Genomic DNA, 21795 nt, shown 5'->3' with positions numbered 1-21795 from the left:
GGGAAAAAAAAAGTATGGCCCATGCATGGGAAAAAAGGGATTTCTCCCAGGAATGAAGAGTGGTTCAATGTGAAAATCAATCAATGTAATGCACCATATTAAGAAAATAAAGGAATGGAAGAGATTATCTCAACTGGTACACAAAAAGCATTTGAAAAACTGAACAGCCTTTCATGATAAAAACATTCCACAAATGAGGAATATAAGGAAACTTCTTCAACCTGCTAAAAGGCATCTATGCAAAGCCTACAACAAACATACTTGATGGTGAAAGACTGAAAGCTTCCCTCTAAGATCAGGTGCAAGGCGGGATGTCTGCTCTTACCACTGAAATTCAAACACTGCAGTGAAAATTCCAGCTAGTACGATTAGGCAAGACATAGGAAGAGACATAAAAGGTATATGCAAATGAAATGATCTTATACAGAATATCCTAAAGATCCATTATGAACTACTAGAGCTCAGGAAGCAGAGTTGGGCACATGCCTACCACACAGGAGGTCCTGGGTTCAGTTCCGAGTGCCTCCTAAAGAAGATAAGCAAGACAGTGAGCTGATGTGACAGGCTGGCATGGTGAGCTGACACAACGAGCTGGTGCAACAAGGGACACAATGAAAGATACAACGAACAGGGAATGGAGGTGGTTCAACTGATTGGGCGTCTCCCTCCCACATGGGAGATCCTGGGTTTGGTTCCCAGTGCCTCCTAAAAAAAAAGAAGACAAGCAGGGAAGTGGATTTGGCTCAACTCGCACAGCGTCCACATACCATAGAGGAGGTCGAGGGTTCAAACCCCGGGCGTCCTGACTCATGTGGTGAGCTGGCACACGTGCACTAATGACGCACGCAAGGAGTACCGTGGCATGCAGGGGTGTCCCCCACGCAAGGGAGCCCCACGCACAAGGAGTGTGCCCCGTAAGGAGAACCGCCCCGCACAAAAAAGCGCAGCCTGCCCAGGAGTGGCACTGCACACACGGAGAGCTGATGCACAAGATGACACAACAAAAAGAGACACAGATCCCCATCGCCGCTGGTGAAGAATCCAAGCAGACCCAGAAGAACACACAGCTAGTGGACACAGAGAGCAGACAAGCGGGGGGGGGGGGGGGGGGGGGGAGGGGATGGGGGAGAAATAAATAAAAAATAAACCTTTAAAAAAAAAAAGAAGACAAGCAGACACAGCAGACAACAAGTGCAAACAGCAATGGGGGAGAAATAAAATAAAAATCTGTAAGCAGATTAAGTGGTTTTTTTAAGTAAAAGGACTATTATTAGCTAACAAATTCAGCAGAGTTGCAGGATATAAGATTAACATACAAAAACCAGCTAGCAGCACTCTAAAAGTGAAATAAAAAAATAAAAATTTGACTTAGAATAGCATTAAAAGAACAAAATATTTAGGACTAAATTTAACCAAGGAGTTTTATGATTTGTATAGTGAAAACTACAAAACATAGTTGAAAGTAATAAAATATAGAAATGGAAAAGCAGATCCTAAAATTCATATAGAATTGTAAGGGACCCTGACTAATCAAAGTAATCTTGAGAGAGAACAAAGTTGGAGGACTCACATTTCCTGATTTTAAAATTTTCTACAAAGCTATAGGAATCAGAACAGTGTGTCACTGGCATAAGGACATATATGTATATATACACCAAGCGAGCAGAAGTAGGACCCAGAAATAAATCCACAGATCTAAGGTCGATTGGTTTTCAAAAAGGGTACCAAGATCAAGCAGTAAGGGGAAGAATACTTTTTTCAACAATGAAACTTCAGGAAACAACTTAGCATTCGCCTACTGTAAGAGCCATATGTTCACACAAAACCTATGTTGACATAAAAACTTGTACACAAATATTCCCAACAGCTTTATTTGTAGTAGCCCAAAACTGGAATCAGCCTAGATTTCCTTCCACAAATGAATGGTTAACCCAACTGTGGTACATCAAAACCAAGGAATACTGCTCAGCCTTAAAAAGGAATAAACTATCGACACGACAAAACCTTGGAAAAATCTCCATGGACTTATCCTGAGCAAAAACAGCCAATCCCACAAGACTACACAACATTTTAGAAATGGAGAGAAGATCTGGTGGATGCCAGGGCTTAGGGATGGGAACGGTGGGCTGTAAAAGGGCAACCCTGTTGGTGCTGGAACTGTTCAGTTACTTCAACTCTGGTGCTGGATGCACAGACTTATCCATGTGATAAAACTATACAGAACTCAAAACAAACACACACATATACACACAGAGAGACACAAATGAGTACAAGTAAAACTGGCAAAATCAGAATAATGTTGGATTCTATCAATATCAACATCTTGATGATTAAGTAAACCATACTTTTTGCAAAATGCTACCATCATGCGAAACTGGGCCAAGTATCTCTGTATTATTTCTTATGAGGGCATGAAAATCTACTATTATCTCAATAAAATTTTCAATTTCTTTCTTTTTTTTTTTTTTAAAGATTTATTTATTTATTTAATTTCCCCCCCTCCCCTGGTTGTCTGTTCTTGGTGTCTATTTGCTGCGTCTTGTTTCTTTGTCCGCTTCTGTTGTCGTCAGCGGCACGGGAAGTGTGGGCGGCGCCATTCCTGGGCAGGCTGCACTTTCTTTTCACGCTGGGCGGCTTTTCTTCACGGGCGCACGCCTTGTGCGTGGGGCTCCCCCACGCGGGGGACACCCTTGCGTGGCACGGCACTCCTTGCGCGCATCAGCACTGCGCATGGCCAGCTCCACACGGGTCAAGGAGGCCCGGGGTTTGAACCGCGGACCTCCCATATGGTAGACGGACGCCCTAACCACTGGGCCAAAGTCCGTTTCCCAAAATTTTCAATTTCAATTAACATTATTGGGCCAATTCAATGATGCACAGGAAGTTTAGAACATTAAAATAAGTTTTAACTGGAAACAACATAGCATATTGTTACAACACCAAAGGCCAGATCTAAACAACCAATAACAACAAAATATGGTCCAATTTCCACACCTCACAGCCCCAGAGAACTGATATGTCACAATTTACACTAATACCTAGCAACAGGATCAGGACGAGAAGCCCAGTTTTATATTAAGGGGTTAAGCGCACAAAGATGCCTCTACCAAAACCCCACTGAAATAAGGCAACAGCTAAACGCCTGGAACTTGCTGGGCAATAAATAAGCAACATAAAAAGGAACTGTCTAGAATTGCAGCTGGATTATCTTCCACTGCTTAAATAAATAAGCTGCCTTTCTAGGAAATGCTTGGGTGAAGTCCCCAGTAACACCCTAAAACGAGGGCTTCCAATCGCTCTAAGATCACAGCAGATGGGCATCAAGGATCACATTAGTCTCCGAGGCCAGTCCCCACAGAATGAGGGGCTGGACAAGACTTCTAAGTTCATTTCCTCGTCAGCCATCTGCGTGTGCTACAGGCTGACTGACCACGAAGTGGACGGGAGGCGAGCTGGAAGATGGGGAAGGAGGAGTCAGTCCTCCACCAAAACGGCTACTGAACTGGCAGAAACAGTCTCCATCAACTATTTCAGAATCTGGAGTCGAGTGGAGCACTGTGCGGCATCCAGGGAAGAGCTGGAGGAAGAGGCTGGTAAATTACAGAAAACGGTGAAGTTCACCCTTGTGCAGGGGCTACCACCTCCCAACCCCAACAATGGGGCAGGCAGCAGTGGGGGCTGCTGCCTAGGCTCCCGGTGCAGCTTGTTGGTGTGGGGGCGGGCTGTAATCTGGAGCTGAGTGGTCTGATGGTTGCGCAAGGCGTTTATTTATTTATTTTTTAAAAAGATTTATTTTATTAATTTCTCTCTCCTTCCTCCCCCATTATCTGCTCTCTGTGTCCATTTGCTGTGTGTTCTTCGGTGGCTGCTTACATTACCTGGCAACACTGGGAAACTGGGTCTTTTTTGTTGCGTCATCTTGCTGCGTCTGCTCTCCGTCTGTGTGGTGCCACTCCTGGGCGGGCTGCTCTTTTTGCACACTGGGTGGCTCTCCTTGCAAGGCACACACCTTGCGTGTGGGGCATCCCTACAAAGGGGGCGCCCCTGCGTGGCATGGCACTCCTTGCGTACGACTGCGTGTGGACCAGTGCACCACACAGGTCAGGAGGCCCTGGGGATCAAACCCTGGACCCTCCATATGGTAGGTGGACGCTCTGTCAGTTGAGCCATGTCCGCTTCCTGCTCATGGCTTTGATCAGCTAATTCAGATCTCAGGGGGGCTAGCTCCGAAGAAAGTCAATGTTCTAACCCTCCACAGGCAAAATGGCAGAAGAGGCAGTCCCTATTTTTTTCTCTTTAGTCTTTACTTTTCTGTGTTTAGGAGCAAAAATGGTTTGAAAGAGTTACAAACTGACAGCTCCAGCCCTCAAAAACAGCAAAAATCCTAGAGGAGTAAGACAACTTGATTTCCAGAGTTTTAACAACCTAATACTCAGAATGTTTAGTTCTCAATTCTCACCAAAAAAATTAAGAAACACACAAAGAAACAGTAAGTATGGCCCAGTAACAAGGGAAAAGTAATTCTCCAGAAACCACCCCTGAGGAAGCTCATACACTGGAACTATTAGTCAAAGACTAATTTGACTCAACTGTCAAATATTTTCAATGAGCTAAAGGAATCTGTACACAAAGAACTAAAAGGAAATCAGGAAAATGCTGTTTGGACAAAATAAGGTAAAAACTATAAAAAGGAACCGAACAAATTTTGGAGATGAAGGTTACAGTCACTGAAATGAAAACTTCATCAGATGAACTTAACAGCAGATTTGAATAGGCTAAAGAAAGGATCGCAACCTTGAAGACAAGATAATTGAAATTAACCTGTGTGAGAAGCAGAAGAAAAAGTAATGAAGAAAAAAAGAGGCTGAGGGACCGACAGGACACCATCAGGCGTGGTTTGGAGCTATGTATCTCAGAAGAGCATGTTCTTCAACTTACCCACTCCTGTGGGTGTGAACTCTGCTAAGAGGACCTTTTGATGGGGCTACTTCAGTTAAGGTGTGCCCTAGCTGAATTAGGCTGGGTCTTAATCCTATATGGATGGTCTTCTGGAGAAGGCCAGAGAAAGAGAAAGCAAGAGGGAGCAGACAACAGCTGAAACTCAACAAAACCCAAGAGAAAGCAGAAGCCAAAAAAGTGCCATGCACATCCCCACGTGACAGAAAAGCCAAGGACCAAGTCGCCAACAGCCAGCCCCAGAACGCCACATTCTTCTGGGAAGAAGCATCCCCTTAACGATGCTGGGATTTTGGACTTTTGGCCTCAAAACTGTGAGCCAACAAATTCCCATTGTTTAAGCCAAGGCACTGCATGGTATTTGCTTTGGCAGCCAGGAAACTAAAACACCATCAAACATACCAACATATGCGTCGCTTGAGTCCCAGGTGGAAAAGAAAGAGGCAGAATGTGTCTTTGAAGAAATAATGGCTGAAATATGTCCCAAATCTGATGAAAGACACGAATGTAACATCCAAGAAAAGAAATACCATTGTTGTGGAGGCAGCGACTCATGGATGTCCTGCGGTTAGGGAGAGGGAAAACCAGGTGTAATGGGGGGCATTTTCGGGACTTGGGAATCATCCTGAATGACATTACAATGACAGATACAAGCCATTATATATCTGGTCATAACCCACAGAGTTGAATGGGAGAGAATGTAAACTACAATGTAAACTATAATCCATGCTTAGTAGCAATGCTCCAAAATGTGTTTATCAATTGTAATGAACGTACCACACTGATGAAAGATGTTGCCAATGTGGGAAAATGTGGGAGGTGTAGGGAATGGGGTATATGGGAATACCCTATATATTCTCTGTAATATTTATGTAATCTAAGTATCATTTAAAAAATTTAAAAAGGGGAATATAAAGTAATTGAGGATTCCAGACACATTAAAAAAAAAAAACAAAAAACCCAAGAAGCTCAATAAACTCCAAGCAGGATAGACACTAAAAGATCTACAGCAAGGGGCCCAAAATGGCGGCCAGCCGCTATCGGCGTTTTCTTAAGCTCTGTGAGGAATGGCCAGTGGACGAGACCAAACGGGGCCGGGACTTGGGCGTTTACCTGCGGCAGCGGGTAGCACAGGCCTTTCGGGAGGGAGAGAACACCCAGATTGCAGAGCCCGAGGCCTGCGATCAGATGTATGAGAGCTTAGCACGACTCCATTCCAACTACTACAAACACAAGTACCCTCGCCCCCGAGACACCAGCTTCAGCGGCCTCTCCGTGGAAGAGTACAAGCTCGTCCTGGCCACAGACACCTTGGAAGGGTTTAAGGAAATGAATAAAGGCATGTGGAAGAAACTGCAGGAGAAGTTTACCCCCAAGAGATCTGAAGAGAAGCAGAAGGTCTGGGCTCGGTCCTTGTCTCGCCCCCAGACCTAAGTGTAGAGTCTTGGTGGTCACCGTCGTAAATAAAACCGCCCTGATTTCCCTTGAAAAAAAAAAAAAAAAAAAAGATCTACAGCAAGACACATTACAGCAAAATTTATCAAAATCCATATAAAAAGAGGATTTTGAAAACTGTGAGATAAGCAACTTGTCACAAAAGAGGGATCCCCAATAAGATTAACATGGATTTCCCAGAAGAAACCATGGAGACCAGAAGTCACTGGGATAGCATATTTAAAGTCCAAAGAGAAAAAATGTCAAGAACCCCATACCTGGCAAATTTATTGTTCAAAAATAAAGGAGAAGGACAACCAGCAAGATGGCGGCAGAGTAAGGAGCTCCTAGAGTGAGCTTGTGCTACAGGGCAGTTAGTAATCACCCAGCACTATCTAAAGCATCTGTTTGGGGGCTCCAGAAGAATATCCTGCAACATCCTTGAAAGGATGGAAGCAGGAGAATGCCCATCTGGAGAGAAGATCTGTAAGTGCCACGCCCTGGAGGCCAGTGCCCATCCTCCACTGGAGGCACAAGCCTCCCCAGGAGCTATTCTGTGACTGGAATTGGAAGCTCACTTCCCCAAAATGGGGGAGGAAGCGACGGTTGAGCACCCACTTCAGCTACTGATTAGTACATTTGGTGGGCTAAAGTAAAACGCTAAGAACAGCTGAAGTTTGAACCTGTCCAAATCAGAAAGAGCTGGTAGCTGCCATCTTAACTCTGCCCCCAGCATGAGGGAAAGCGGGGCTGGTGAAAATCAGTGGTGGCAGGGACCAGTTTCTTTCACTCAGATTGGTCTCCAGCCCTAGGCTAGGCTTCAGCTCCACCTCTGGCAGGGAGGAGGCTGGCGGGCCCTGCACCCGCCTATGCAGGTAACTGCAGTACATGTGGCTGGCACAGACTGAATAGTTAGAAGTCTACCAGGGCAACTGCAGTCATCTTAGATCTGCACTGCACAGACTGCTACCCATACCTGCAGCTGCATCCCCGCCCGACAAGGCAGAAGGGGGCACGAAGCTTCATCAGTCTCTCTGGGCAATTATAGTCTAGGCCTGTACAACTTGACTTATTCCACACAGCTGTGACTCTGTCGCTACACCTGGCAAAGGAGAAGATTGAGAGAAGCTTCATTGATCCCTGGGGCAATGAAGGCAGCTTGAGCCTCCGCGGCTTATAGCACCAACTACATCCTTGGCTCCTACTACACAACCAGCAAGGGAGAAAGGGCAGGAAGCCCTAAACTAAGAGAAAAAGTGCACCCAGAATAAATACTTTAGCAGCCAGATGCCAAGACATCAACAAAAAAATTATAATAATCCACACCAAGAAACACGAAGATATGACCCAGTTAAAGAAACAAGCCTCCAGATGACAAAAGAGTTGAGACAACTAATCATAGATGTCCAAACAAATTTCTTTAATAAATTCAATGAGATGGCTAAAGAGATTAAGGATATTAAGACGACTTCGGATGAGCACAAAGAAGAATTTGGAAGCATTAATAGGAAAACAGCAGACCTTATGGGAATGAAAGGTACAATAAATGAACTTAAAAATACACTGGGAAAAAAAAATACACCGGGATCATATAATAGCAGATTTGAGAAGGCAGAAGAAAGGATTGATGAGCTTGAAGAAATGGCCTTTGAAAGTGAACATACAAAAGAAGAGATGAAGAAAAGAATGGAAAAAACTGAACAGGTTCTCAGGGAACTAACTACAGCAAGAGACATACATGAAAACATTCACATCATGGGTGTCACAGAAGGAGAGGAGAAGGGAAAAGGGACAGGAGTAATATTCAAAGAAATAATGGAAGAAAATTTCCCAACCCTAGGGACGTAGATATCCATGTCCAAGAAGCTCAACGTGGGAAGCAGACTTGGTTCAACGGACAGAGCGTCCGCCTACCACATGGGAGGTAGGCAGTTCAAACCCAGGACCTCCTTGACCCATGTGGAGCTGGCCCACATGCAGTGCTGATGCACGCAAGGAGTGCCGTGCCACGCAGGGGTGTCCCCCGCGTAGGGGAGCTCCGCATACAAGGAGTGTGCCCTGTAAGGAGAGCCGCCCAGCGTGAAAGAAAGTCCAGCCTGCCCAGCAGTGGCGCCGCACACACAGAGAGCTGATGCAGCAAGATGACACAACAAAGAGAGACACAGATTCCCGGGCCGCTGACAAGAATAGAAGCAGACACAGAAGAACACACAGCAAATGGACACAGAGAGCAGAAAACTGGGGGGCGGGAAGGAGAGAGAAATAAATAAATAAATCTTTAAAAAAAAAAAAAAAGCACAACGTAATCCCATCCAAAAAAATCTGAAAAGACAAACTCCAAGACGCATACTAATCAGAATGTCAAATGCCAAAGACAAAGAGAGAATTCCGAGAGAGCAAGAGAAAAGCAATGCCTAGCATATAAGAGATATCCAATAAGATTAAGGGCTGATTTCTCACCAGAAACCAGGGAGGCAAGAAGACAGTGGTATGATATATTTAGATACGGCAAGAGAAAAAACTTCCAGCCAAGAATCTCATATCCAGCAAGACTGTCTTTCAAAAATGAGGGAGAGTTTAGAATATTCATAGATAAACAGAAACTGAGAGTCTATAACCAAGAGACGGGTGTTGCAGGAAATACGAAAGGGTGTCCTACAGCCTGAAAAGACAGGAGAGGCCTGGAAGAGTCGAGAAATGAAGATTATATCAATAAAAGTATCTAAAAGGGTCAAAAAAGTAGTGAAAATAAAATATGACAGATAAAACCCAAATATTCAGGAATAACTTTAACCAATGATGTTAAGCACTTGTATTCAGAAAACCACAATTCATTGTTAAAAGAAACCAAAAAAGGCCTAAATAATTGAAAGAACATTCCATGCTCATGGACTGGAAGACTAAATATCATTAATATGTCAATTCTACTCTTATTAACATATAGATTCAATGCAATCTTAATAAAAATTCCACCAGCATTTTTTAAATGAATGGAAAACACAATTATCAAATTTATTTGGAAGCGTAAGGGGTCCTGAATAGCCAGAAACATCTTAAAAAGGAAAAGCGAAGTTGGAGGATTCTCATTTCCATACTTTAAATCATATTACCTAGCTACAGTGGTAAAAACAGCATGGTACTGGCATAAGACAGACACACAGACCAATGGAACAGAATTAATGGTTCATAAATAGACCCTCACATGTATGGTCAAGTGATTTTTTTTAAGATTTATTTTTTATTTATTTCTCTTCCCCCCCCCCTGCCAGTTGTCTGCTCTCTGTGTCCATTCACTGTGTGTTCTTCTGTGACAGCTTCTATCCTTATCAGCGGTATCGGGAATCTGTTTCTTTTTGTTGCGTCATCTTGCTGTGTCAGTTCTCTGTGTGCGGCGCCATTCTTGGGCAGGCTGCACTTTCTTTTGCGCTGGGCAGCTTTCCTTACGGGGTGCACTCCTTGCACGTGGGGCTCCCCTACATGGGGACACCCCTGCGTGGCACGGCACTCCTTGCCCGCATCAACACTGCGCGTGGGCCAGCTCCACATGTGTCAAGGAGGCCGGGGTTTGAACTGCAGATCTCCCATTTGGTAGGTGGACGCCCTATCCATTGGGCCAAGTCCGCTTCCCCCAAGTGATGTTTGACTAGCCTGTCAAGCCCACCCAGCTGGGGCAGAAGAGTCCACTCAACCAATGGAGTGGAGGGAACTGGACATCCACAGCCAAAAGAAGAGGACCCTGTCTCACACCTTATACAAAAGATAGATAAAATGAATCTAAAACCTAAATACAAAAGCAAGAACCATAAAGCTTCTAGAAGAAAATATCTTCAAACCCTGGTGGTAGGTGGTATTTTCTTAAAGGAGATAAGAGGAGAACTGAGATGGACTACTGATGTTTAATATATGTACAAGTTTTAATTAACTTTACAGTATAAGTGTGGAAATGTACAGAGTTGATGGCAACACATTATAGTGAGTAACAGAGGTTTATAAATGGGAGTGTGGCTGAAAAGGGTCGTCTAGGGTTATAAATGCCAACTGACAGAAAGCTAGAGAATAATCTACAGACTGAAAAGCAGAGTACACCCAGAGGTAGATGAGAAAGTACAGATGCAAGAGAGTCCTTTGTGAGTTAGAGCAGATGTACATCACTACTGTAGAGTGGTGAGAATCTGGAGAAGCATGAGAAAAATTCGACTGCAGTGACCTATAAACTGTACTTAACAGCAATAATGTAATACTCTTGCAGCTATGCCAGAGATGTACTGTGTTGATGATGGGGGGAGTACGGAGGATGTGTGCCAGGTGTATGTTAGGGACCTGGTGGTAGTCGGGTGACGTTGTCTCATGGTCTGTGGCAGATGTTCCCCTGCGGTGTGGTGCGTTGATGCAAGGGTGCTGTTGGGGAGTTCTGCAACGTGCATGATTGTTTTGTAAGTTTACAACTCTGTCATAGAGATATGTTTGAAAAATGGTGATAGGGTGGGTTGGGGGAAAAACATACCGAATGCAATATGGGGACTGTAATTAGTAGTAAAATTTTGACAATATTCTTCTGTAATTTGTAACGTATGTCTCACAACAATGCAAGGTGTTGGTGGAGGGTTGATGTATGGGACCCCTGTATGATGTTATACATGTTTGCTTTCTAAGTTCACAACTTTACTACATACTAATTGTTTATATATGTTCATGTATAAATGACATAAAAATAATAATAATAGAGTGGGTTGGGAGAAAACCACTTTGGTTAGTAGCAATATTTTGAGGATGCTCTTTAATCATTAGTTAAAAATGTTTCACAGCAATGCAAGGTATTGGTGGTAGGGTGAGGTATGAGAGCCCTATACGACACTACATATGTTTGTTTTGTAAGTTGACAACTATTAGTATATACTTATTGTTTATATATGTTCATGTATGAGTGATATACTTCAATAAAATTTTTAAGAAAGAAAGAAATTAAGTCATTTACAGATAAACAAATGCTGAATGAGATTACCAGAAGACCTGCCCTACAGGAAATGCTAAAGGAAATCTTTCAAGCTGAAATAAAAGGACACTGGACAGGTGGCGGACTTGGCCCAGTGGTTAGGGCGTCCATCTACCACATGGGAGGTCTGCAGTTCAAACCCCAGGCCTCCTTGACCCGTGTGCAGTTGGCCCATGCACAGTGCTGACGCGCGCAAGGAGTGCCCTGCCACGCAGGGGTGTCCCCTGCATAGGGGAGCCCCACACGCAAGGAGTGCGCCCCGTAAGGAGAGCCGCCCAGCACGAAAGAAAGTGCAGCCTGCCCAGGAGTGGTGCCGCACACACGGAGAGCTGACACAACAAGATGACGCAACAAAAAGAAACACAGATTCTGGTGCAGCTGACAACAGAAGCGGACAAAGAAGATGACGCAGCAAATAAACACAGAGAACAGACAACCAGGGTGGGGGGGGGGTGAAGGGGAGAAATAAACAAATCTTTAAAAAAAAAAGGACACTGGACAATAACTGAAAGCCAAAACTACATAGGTACATATGAAGTCCTACATTATTTACCTTTGATTTATAACTGCATTTTCCCCCTTACTGACAAATGTGTAAAATAATATTTTAACTCTATGTTAATGGGCATACAATGTATAGAAGCATTTGTATACTACCAAAACTAGGTTGGTACTAGTCAAAGTAGGTTGTGATTAGTTTAAGATATTAATTGTAATTACAAAGGCAGCCATTAAGAAAATAACTAAAAAATATAGAGAAAAAGAAAGAAGTGGTGGAATCAAAATGGTACACTATAAAAAACCAAACAACTAAATACATACACACAAACAGTAATGGAAAGACTGAAGATAAAAAAACACATAAGACATGGGAGTGGATGTGGCTCAAATGCCAGTTTCCCACATGCGAGGTCCCGGGTTCAATTCTTGGCCCCCAGTACATTAAAAAGCAAAACAAAACCCCGAGACATACAGAAAATAACTAAATGGGAGGAGTAAGTTCTTTCTTCTCAGTTATTACCTAAAATGTCAGTGGTAAACAATCCCCTCTTGATTGGCAGACTGGATGAAAAAGCATAATCCATCTATATGCTGTCTAGAAGACACTCACTTTAGGTTCAAAGACACAAAAAGGTTGAAAGTAAAAGGGTGGAAATAGATATCCCATGCAAATAATAATCAAAAGAGAGCTGGGGGGAAGCGAATTTGCACCAAGGGATATGGCGTCCACCTATCACATGGGAGGTCCAAGGTTCAAACCCAGGGCCTCCTGACACGTGTGATGAGCTGGCCCATGCGCAGTGCTGATGCACACAAGGAGTGCTGTGCCACAGAGGGCTGTACCCCACGCATGGGAGCCCCACGCGCAAGGAGCGCGCCCCATAAGGAGAGCCACCCAGAGTGAAAAAAGTACAGCCTGCCCAGGAATGGCACAGCACACATGGAGAGCTGACACAGCAAAAAGATGACACAACAAAAAAAGACACAGATTCTGGGTGCCGCTGACAAGAATACAAGCAGACACAGAAGAACACACAGCGAATGGACACAGAGAGCAGACAACTGGAAAGGGGGGATGGTGGGAAAGGGGAGAGGGAAAAAAAAGAGCTGGAGTAACTATATTATTGTCAGACAAATTAGACTTTAAGTCAAAAAAGATTCTAAGAATCGAGTGGGTGCAGTTCAATGGTTGAGCTAATGCTTCGCTTGCACGAGGTGCTGGGTTCAATTTCCAATACCTTGTTAAAAAAAAAAAAGATCGGGAAGTGGACTTGGCCCAGTGGTTAGGGCATCCATCTACCACACGGGAGGTCCGTGGTTCAAACCCCGGGCCTCTTTGACCCGTGTGGGGCTGGTCCACCCGCAGTGCTGATGCGCGCAAGGAGTGCTCTGCCACGCAGGGGTGTCCCCCGCGTAGGGGAGCCCCACGCGCAAGGAGTGCGCCCCATAAGGAGAGCCACCCAGCACAAAAGAAAGTGCAGCCTGCCTAAGAATGGCACCGCACACACAGAGAGCTGACACAACAAGATGATGCAACAAAAAGAAAAAACAGATCCCCGTGCCACTGACAACAATAGAAAGGGACAAAGAAGAACACGCAGCAAATAGACACAGAGAACAGACAACTGGAGTGGGGGGGGGAGAAATAAAAATAAAATAAATAAATCTTGGGGAATAAAAGATCGTAAGAGTGGCACAGGGAGCAGATGTGGCTCAAGTGTTTGAGCACCAGCCTCCCACACAGGCGGTCCTTGGTTCAGTTTCCCATGCCTCCTAAACACAAAACAAACAAGTAAAACAAATGGAAAAACCAACAAAGGGAAGCTGATGTGGCTCAGTTAAGAAGGTGATGTTGGAACAGAGACCTGGGGGCCATGAGGGCCAAATCCTGAGGAGCGGATGTAGCTTGGGTTCAATCTCTGGTCCCTGGTACCTTAAAAAAAAAAAAAGGTGGAGTAGGTGTAGATTAGCAGTTTAAGTGTGTACTCTGCATGTACGAGGTGCCAGGTTCAATCCCTGGGACTTCTTAAAAAAAAAAAAAAAGATTAAAAGACACAAAGAAACATATTATATATTCATAAAAGGTTCTATCCAGCAAAAATATGTAAAGATTATAAACATATATGCGCTTTACAGCAGAGCACCAAAATATATGAAGCGAAAAATGACAGGATTGAAGGGAGAAATAGCTCTACACTAACAGTTGCAGATTTCCATATACCACTTTCAATAAGTGATAGAACATCTAACCAAAGATTAAAAAGGGAATTGAGGACTTGAACACTATTAACTTGTTGGCTTAATGGACATATATGGAACATACCATCCAACAAAAGTAGAATATACATTCTTCTCAAGTACACATGGAATATTTTCCAGGATAGAGTATATATTAGTCCACAAATTAAATCTTGATAAATTTTAAAATATTGAAATCATATCAAGTATCTTCTTGAAACACACTGGAATAAAGCTAGAAATCAACAACAGAAGGAAAACTGGGAAATTTACAAATATATGGAAACTTTAAAAAAACACATACTATTAAACAACCAATAGGTCAAAGAAGAAATCACAAGGGAAATTAGGGAATGAGATGAACAGAAATTAAAACACAACATACCAAAATTTATGGGATATAAGGCAGTGCTCAGAGGGAAACTGAGAGCTCTAAATACCTATATTAAAAAAGAAGAAATATCCCATATCAAGAACCCCGCTTGGGAAGCAGATGGGGCTCAAGTGACTGGGCTCCTGTCTACACAGGGAAGTCCTGGGTTCTTTTCCCGGGGCCTCCCGGTGAAGGCAAGCTGGCCCGTGCCATGGAGCACTGATGGCCCACACTGCGGAGAGCTGGCACAGCAAGATGACGCAACAAAGAGACATGCAGAGGAGACACTGAGAGCCTCAGCAGACAAGGGGGCTGAGGTGGCTCGAGTACTGAGTGCCTCTCTCCCACACAAGTCCCTTCTAAAGAGAAAGACAAGAAGAAAAAGACAAGCAGACATGGAAAGAGCACACCGTGAATGGATACAGAGAGCAGACAGCGACTGCAAAAAAGGGGGGATAGGGTTAAAAAAAAAAACCTAATTTCACAAATAAACTAGAATAAGAAGAGAAAACTAAACCCCAAGTGAACAAAAGGAAGGAAACAGTGTAGATTAAAGCAGAGATAAACGAAATAGAGAATAGGGAAAAAAAAAATCAAGAAAGTCAAAAGTTAGTTTTTTGAAAAGATCAATAAAATTGATAAAACTTTAGCCACACTGACAAAGAAAAAAAGAGAGAAGAAACAACTAAAATAAGGGATAAAAGTGGGGATATTACTACTGATCTTAAAAAGGATTATAAGGTCTATGAACAACTATAATGCCAACAAATTAGAATATCTAGATGAAATGGACAAATTCCTAAAAACACACAAATTACATATGCTGATGCAAGAACAAACAGAACATCTCAATAAACTTATAACAAGTAATGAGACTGAATCAATAATTAAAACCTCCCAACAGAGGAAAGTCCAGGAATGGAATGAACGGTTATAGTGAATCCTACCAAACATTAAAAAAAAAGATTTAAACCAATCCTTCTCAAATTCTTCCAAAAAATATAAGAGGAATGATTACTTCTGAACTCATTCTGAGGTCATCATTATCCTGTTACCAAAGCCACATAAAGATCGCAAAAAAAAATTACAGACCAATATCCCTGATGAATATAAAATAAAAAATGCCTCAAACAGCAAACCAAATCCAACAGTATTTTAAAAGGATAATACATCACGACCAAGTGGGATTTACACTGGGAATGCAAGGATGGCTTGATATAAGAAAATCAATCCAAGAAATACACCACATCAGTAGAATGAAGGGGAAAAACATGACCATCTCAATTGAGGCAGACAAAGCATTTGACAAAATCCAATATCTGTTTATGATAGAAACACTCAGAAAACTAGGAATAGAAGAGAACTTTCTCATCATGATAAAGGGCATTTATTAAAAACCAGGGGAGTGTACTTGGCCCAGTGGTTAGGGCGTCCGTCTACCACATGGGAGGTCTGCAGTTCAGATCCCGGGCCTCCTTGACCCGTGTGGAGCTGGCCCAAGCTCAGTGCTGATGTGTGTAACGAGCACCATGCCACGCAGGGGTGTCCCCCGCGTAGGGGAGCCCCACGCACAAGGACTGCACCCCTGTAAGGAGAGCCGCCCAGCATGAAATTCAGCCTGCCCAGGAATGGCACCGCACACACAGAGAGCTGACACAACAAGATGATGCAACAAAAAGAAACAGATTCGTGTGCTGCTGACAAGAGAAGCGGACAAAGAACACGCAGCAAATAGAAACAGAGAACAGACAACTGGAGAGGGGGGAGGTGGAAGGGGAGAGATATAAATAAAAAAAGAAAAAGAAAAAGAAAAACCAGTAGCAAATATATCAATGGTAAAAAGCTTAAAGCTTTCCCCCTAAGATCAGGAACAAGACAAGGATGCCTGCTGTCACCACTGTTATTCGACATTGTACTGGTACAGATTATAGACTTTTATTGTTTTAAAGATTTATTTATTTATTTAATCCCCCCCCCCCCCCGGTTGTCTGTTCTCTGTGTCTATTTGCTGCGTCTTGTTTCTCTGTCTGCTTCTGTTGTCGTCAGCTGGCACGGGAAGTGTGGGCGGCGCCATTCCTGGGCAGGCTGCACTTTCTTTCGCGCTGGGCGGCTCTCCTCACAGGCGCACTCCTTGCGCGTGGGGCTCCCCTACACGGGGGACACCCTTGCGTGGCAAGGCACTTCTTGCGCGCATCAGCACTGCGCATGGGCCAGCTCCACACAGGTCAAGGAGGCCCGGGGTTTGAACCGCGGACCTCCCATGTGGTAGACGGATGCCCTAACCACTGGGCCAAGTCCGTTTCCCGATTATAGACTTTTAAAACCTTGGAATTAATCCCCTGAGCCTCAATAAAATGCCAATAACTATACTCAAACTTCAAAAGCTAAGAGAACCCACCGAGGAGTCCTGCAATACAATAAATACTGAAAAAAGTTATTTGGCCTGAGGGGAAATGACACCAGATAGAAATATAGGTCTTGGAGGAATGAGGAGCACTGGAAATCCACATTGTCTGGCAGGTAATGCAGTGTTCATATGGGAACACCCACAGCAGCTACCGTGCAAAGCGGGGTGGGGTGGACCCACATGGCTGTAGGGTTTCTACACTTTATGTGAAGTGGTATGTCAACTCTAAGTAGAGCTAGTAACTCAAATGGCCATCAATGAAAGAAGTGATAAACAATTTCTTGTTTATTCATACAATAGGATACTCACCAATTTAAAAAAGAATAACATCCTGACACTAGTAAGACAAATCTCAAATACAGTACATAAAGTCAAACAAGTTACACAAGTAACTCCATTTATGTGAAGACTAAGAACAGGAAAAACAATCAGAAAATTATAAAGGTGATAAAAGGAACTTTCTAAGGTAGGGGTTCTTAACCAGGGGTCCACTGACCCCCAAGGGGCCTGTGGAAAGATTTCAGGCAGTCCCAGAGCTTGAATTGAAAAAAAAAATTAACTTATTATCTTTATTTTCTCTGACCTCTAACTGAAATCAAGCATTTCCTTCACTTAAGAATACATGGAATAAATAACAGTAGTATTCCATGGTTTTCACCTCACTGGCAAGGGGGTCCGTAGAACAAAAAAGCTTAAGAACCCCTGTTCTGGAAGCGGACTTGGCCAAACAGACAGAGCGCCCTCCTACCACATGGGAGGTCTGCGGTTCAAACCCCGGGCCTCCTTGACCCGTGTGGAGCTGGCCCACAGACAGTGCTGATGCATTCAAAGGAACGCCCTGCCACGCAGGGGTGTCCCCCGCGTAGGGGAGCCCCACGCGCAACAAGTGCACCCTGTAAGGAGAGCTGCCCCATACGAAAGAAAGTGCAGCCTGCCCAGGAATGGCACTGCACACACAGAGAGCTGACCCAGCAACATGATGCAACAAGAATAGACACAGATTCCTGGTGCCGCTAACAATACAACAATGGAAGCGGACATGGAAGAATACGCAGCGAATAGACACAGAGAACAGACAACTAGGGTGGGGGGGAGGGAAGGGGAGAGAAATTAAAAAAAAATAAATCTTTAAAAAAGAAGAACCCTTGTTCTAAGGTGACAGAAATATTCTATAACTTGATTGATGTAGTGATTTCACAAGTGTATACATATACCAAAACTCACTGAAGTTTAGTGAAGATCATACATTTCACTGTCTCAAATTTTATCTGCATTTTAAAAGAAAGTGAGAAAGCAGCTATTATAATTAAAATTGTTCTCAAAGCAAATCAGATACTATAAGAAAATCAAGTGTAATATAAAATTCCCCACTTCTAGAATAGGGGTTAGCAAACTATGAACTGCTATTTTCGCAAAATATTTTTATATATTGTCCATGGTTGTTTTTCTGCTACAAGAGTTTAGTAAATGAAAGAGAGACTGAATAACATGCAAAGGCTAAAAAATATTTTGGTTTGGCCTTTTAAGAAAAAAATACATAAACAGCCAATTCCAGAAGTAGCTGCTATGAACAGTATTCAAATTGATATTCAATATACTGAGTCAGAAGATGACATGATAAATGCGGCACAAACAGAAATTATCTACCCCCATTTTCACCTGTTTCAAAAATTAACATTCTAGGTACTAGAATTTAGTAAGAATATGCATTTGTTCATATTTTACACTGTGCTGGAACACACTTCTACAACTGTGGCAGTTTGATACTATTTATGAACCCCCACACACCCAAAAAAGAGAAAGATTATGTTTGTAAACTAGTCTGTTCCTCGGGGTATGACACCTTTAGAGTGTATTAAATTCAAAGGCTTTAAGTTTTCTTGATTAAATCAATTTAGGGCTTTTGATCTGACCACGTCAATAGGGCATGGCTCTGATTGAGTCCCCGCCCCCTTGGTGTACAGTTACAATTACACAGACCCACACACAAAAACCCAGAGTGGTGCTGGAGGACCACAAGGTAATGAGGGTAGCTGGGCACAGGAGCCAGGCTCCAGGCCCCCCAGCCTTCCTGTCTGTGCTCACCCCTAGAATCCACCTTGCCAGGGCCTAAGCCACTTTGACGGCTAAGCCAATGTGTCAGCACGGCCAGGTACTGGTACCCAGCTGTTTGGTCAAGCACGCTCCGGGTTAACTGTAATACAAGGGCATTTATGGGTTTTAGCTATCAGTGAGTTTACCACATAGATGGCTGATTCCATCTACATCAACCAGGGAGACTGCCATCAGCAATGAGTGACACTTCATTCAATCACTTGAATGCCTTAAAAGGGAAAGTGATTCCAGGATTCAGAGAGAATTTCCAGCTCGCCTTTGGACAGCCAACGTTCCCAGAAACTCATCAAGGACCTTCATGGGACTTTCACTGGAGCCCCTGGTTGCACCTGCCTGCGGAACCTGGACTTGTGTGTCCCCACGGTCACGTGAGAGACTCTGATAACATCTCATACTATTAACGTACACCTCCTGCTGACTGTTTCCCTAGAGCACCCTGACTGACACAGGCATGTCTGTCTCCACCACCTGGCCCCCCTGAAAGCCCAGGGTCACGACCTCCTCTGCCACAATCTTCTCCGTGCTTTACCCCCACCTGAGAGCCTCCTGGGCTCCTCCTGGGCCTCGGCTTAGGGGCGCCCCTCTTCCGAGAAGCTCCTGCGCACAAGTCAGATCAGGACCCTCACAGGCCCAGCTTGAGGCTGTCCTCCACAGGGGAATCCTCTCTGGCCACCTCCAGCTCTGCCACCTCCCCCAGAGCCCGCAGGGCCTCAGCCTCCACCACCACGGCTACCGCCCCGACTCAATCCGCTCGCTGAGTAGCAAAGGAGATCGTAATAGGGTTCCCAGAGAATTCTTCACCATCCAGCCAGGCAGTGGTGGCTCTGGCAGAAGGATCACTTGTTCTTAGGCAAGGCTCACCATGCAGTAAACGCTTTATAAATGGCTGCTAGTGAATAAATCCAATCTACTGTTGGGGGAAAAAATTCATTTGCAGTTTGGAAGAACAGATTAACTTGAAAACACCTGATATGATGCAGTGATAAAATAAACAGCGTGGTCATATCACCCAATTTAAAAACTAGAAAATTATCAGTAACCAAGAACTTCTCCCAAATGTAATGTTTATTATTGCCTTGCTTTTTAAAAAAAAGTACTTCATGTTTATTCCTAAATATGATTGCAATATTTTGAACATCACAAAAATAATCTAACACTATATGTAGCTTTCTGTGGCTTAATTTTTTACTTTTACTTTTTAGGTACTGGGGTCCAAGATTGAACCCAGGACCTTGTATGTGGGAAGCCGGTGCTCAATCACTGAGCTATACTGGCTGGCTCCCCTCCGTGACTTAATTTTCTTTTTTTTACTTTATTTACCCCCCTGCCCTGTTGTTTACGCTGTCTGCTCTGAGCTCTCTGCGGTGGCGCGGGCCGTCAGCTCTCGGTGGCAGCATCGGCCAGCTGGCCTTCGCTGAAGGCCCTGGGAATCGAACCCAGGGCCTCCCGTATGGTAGACAGGAGCCCGACTGCTTGAGCCACAGCTGCTTCCCCCCTTTCCTTTTTTTTTTTTTAAGATTTGACTTCTTTCTCCCCACCCCCTTGCTGTCTGCATTTGCTTTATCTGTTTACTGTGTGCTCCTCTTCTTTTTAGGAGGCACCAGGAACCGAGTCTGGGACCTCCCATGTCGGAGGGAGGCGCCTAATCGCTTGAGCCATCTCCGCTCCCTGCTTTGTTGTATCTTTTATTATGTTTCCTTATGTCTCTTGTTAGGTCGCCTTGTTGCATCAGCTCACCACACCTGACCACCGCATCAGCTCACTGTCTCACTCGATTTCTTTAGGAGGCACGGGGAACAAACCTGGACCTTCTGTGTGGAAGGCAGGAGCTCAACGGCTTGATCTGGGCTTCCCTGTGACTTGCTTTTGAATATCAATAACATGTTTTAAGATTCGCCCACATTGCTGAGTGTAGCGGTAATCCATTTCCATTACTGGACAAATTCTGGTATGTGGACAGACCACACTGATCAGTGCATCCTTCTACTGGCATACATCTGATTCACCTGCACCATTCTGAGCATTCTTGAACAGTTCCCGTGCAAGTTCTGTTATGGAATTCGTAGGCAGGTGTAGGGGCAAAGTGCTTATTACAACTAAGTGCTAAGTAAAGAAGTTGACAGTAAGAGTTAAATTTTTAACTACTCTATAATTAAAATTTTTTATTTTGAAATACTTTCAAGCTTAGAGGACAGTTACAAAAATAATACAAAACACATACAGAAAACTCCAAAAGACCGTAGCTACCCATCTATGTATCCACCTGTTTATCAATCCATTTTCTGAACACTTAAGTATAGGTTGAATATATCATGCTCCTTGAATGTCATGCTCCTTAACACGCCATGGACATTTCCTAAAGACAAGGATATTCACTTACGTATCTGCCTTAAGTAGTTACCAAGTTCAAGAAATTTCACACTGATATAAAGTTTACAATCTATGTTCCAATTTTTCATATATCCCTATGTCCTTTGGAGTCTTCTCTCCTCCCGTTAGATCCTGCCCAGGATCATGTATTGCAGTGAATTATCTCTTTAGTTGAAGTTTCTTTTTTTAAAATTTTGAGAACAAGTACACAACAAATTTTCCCATCTCAGTCCCTCCCAAGCACATCGCTCAGAGGCCTGATCCCACGCATCGTGCTGCCTTGAGACCACGCTCCGTCTCCCCAGACAGAAGACGGACACCGGCGCGCACTCCCGCGCAGCACCCCGCCCCGCCCAGGCACCTGGACTCTGCTTTCTGACTCTATGAACTTAACAGATTCTCTCATTA

At 43.8% G+C, this 21795-nt stretch overlaps 1 protein-coding gene across 1 annotated transcript; it reads left to right on the top strand.

Annotated features, from left to right (window-relative positions):
- The first annotated feature begins 5976 nt into the window (after positions 1-5976).
- Positions 5977-6453, top strand: LOC131277829 (ubiquinol-cytochrome c reductase complex assembly factor 2). The gene has a single exon (XM_058292929.2). The coding sequence runs from the start codon at positions 5980-5982 to the stop codon at positions 6388-6390; it is 411 nt and encodes a 136-aa protein (XP_058148912.1). The 5' UTR covers positions 5977-5979; the 3' UTR covers positions 6391-6453.
- The last annotated feature ends 15342 nt before the right edge of the window (positions 6454-21795 follow it).

This window comes from Dasypus novemcinctus, unplaced genomic scaffold (assembly GCF_030445035.2).
Source record: "Dasypus novemcinctus isolate mDasNov1 unplaced genomic scaffold, mDasNov1.1.hap2 scaffold_577, whole genome shotgun sequence".
NCBI lineage: Eukaryota > Metazoa > Chordata > Mammalia > Cingulata > Dasypodidae > Dasypus > Dasypus novemcinctus.
This window is presented reverse-complemented; position numbering and strand designations above follow the sequence as displayed.

Excerpts from the sequence above, each read along its gene's own strand:
- LOC131277829 (XM_058292929.2), top strand. The coding sequence starts at position 5,980 with ATGGCGGCCAGCCGCTATCGGCGTTTTCTTAAGCTCTGTGAGGAATGG.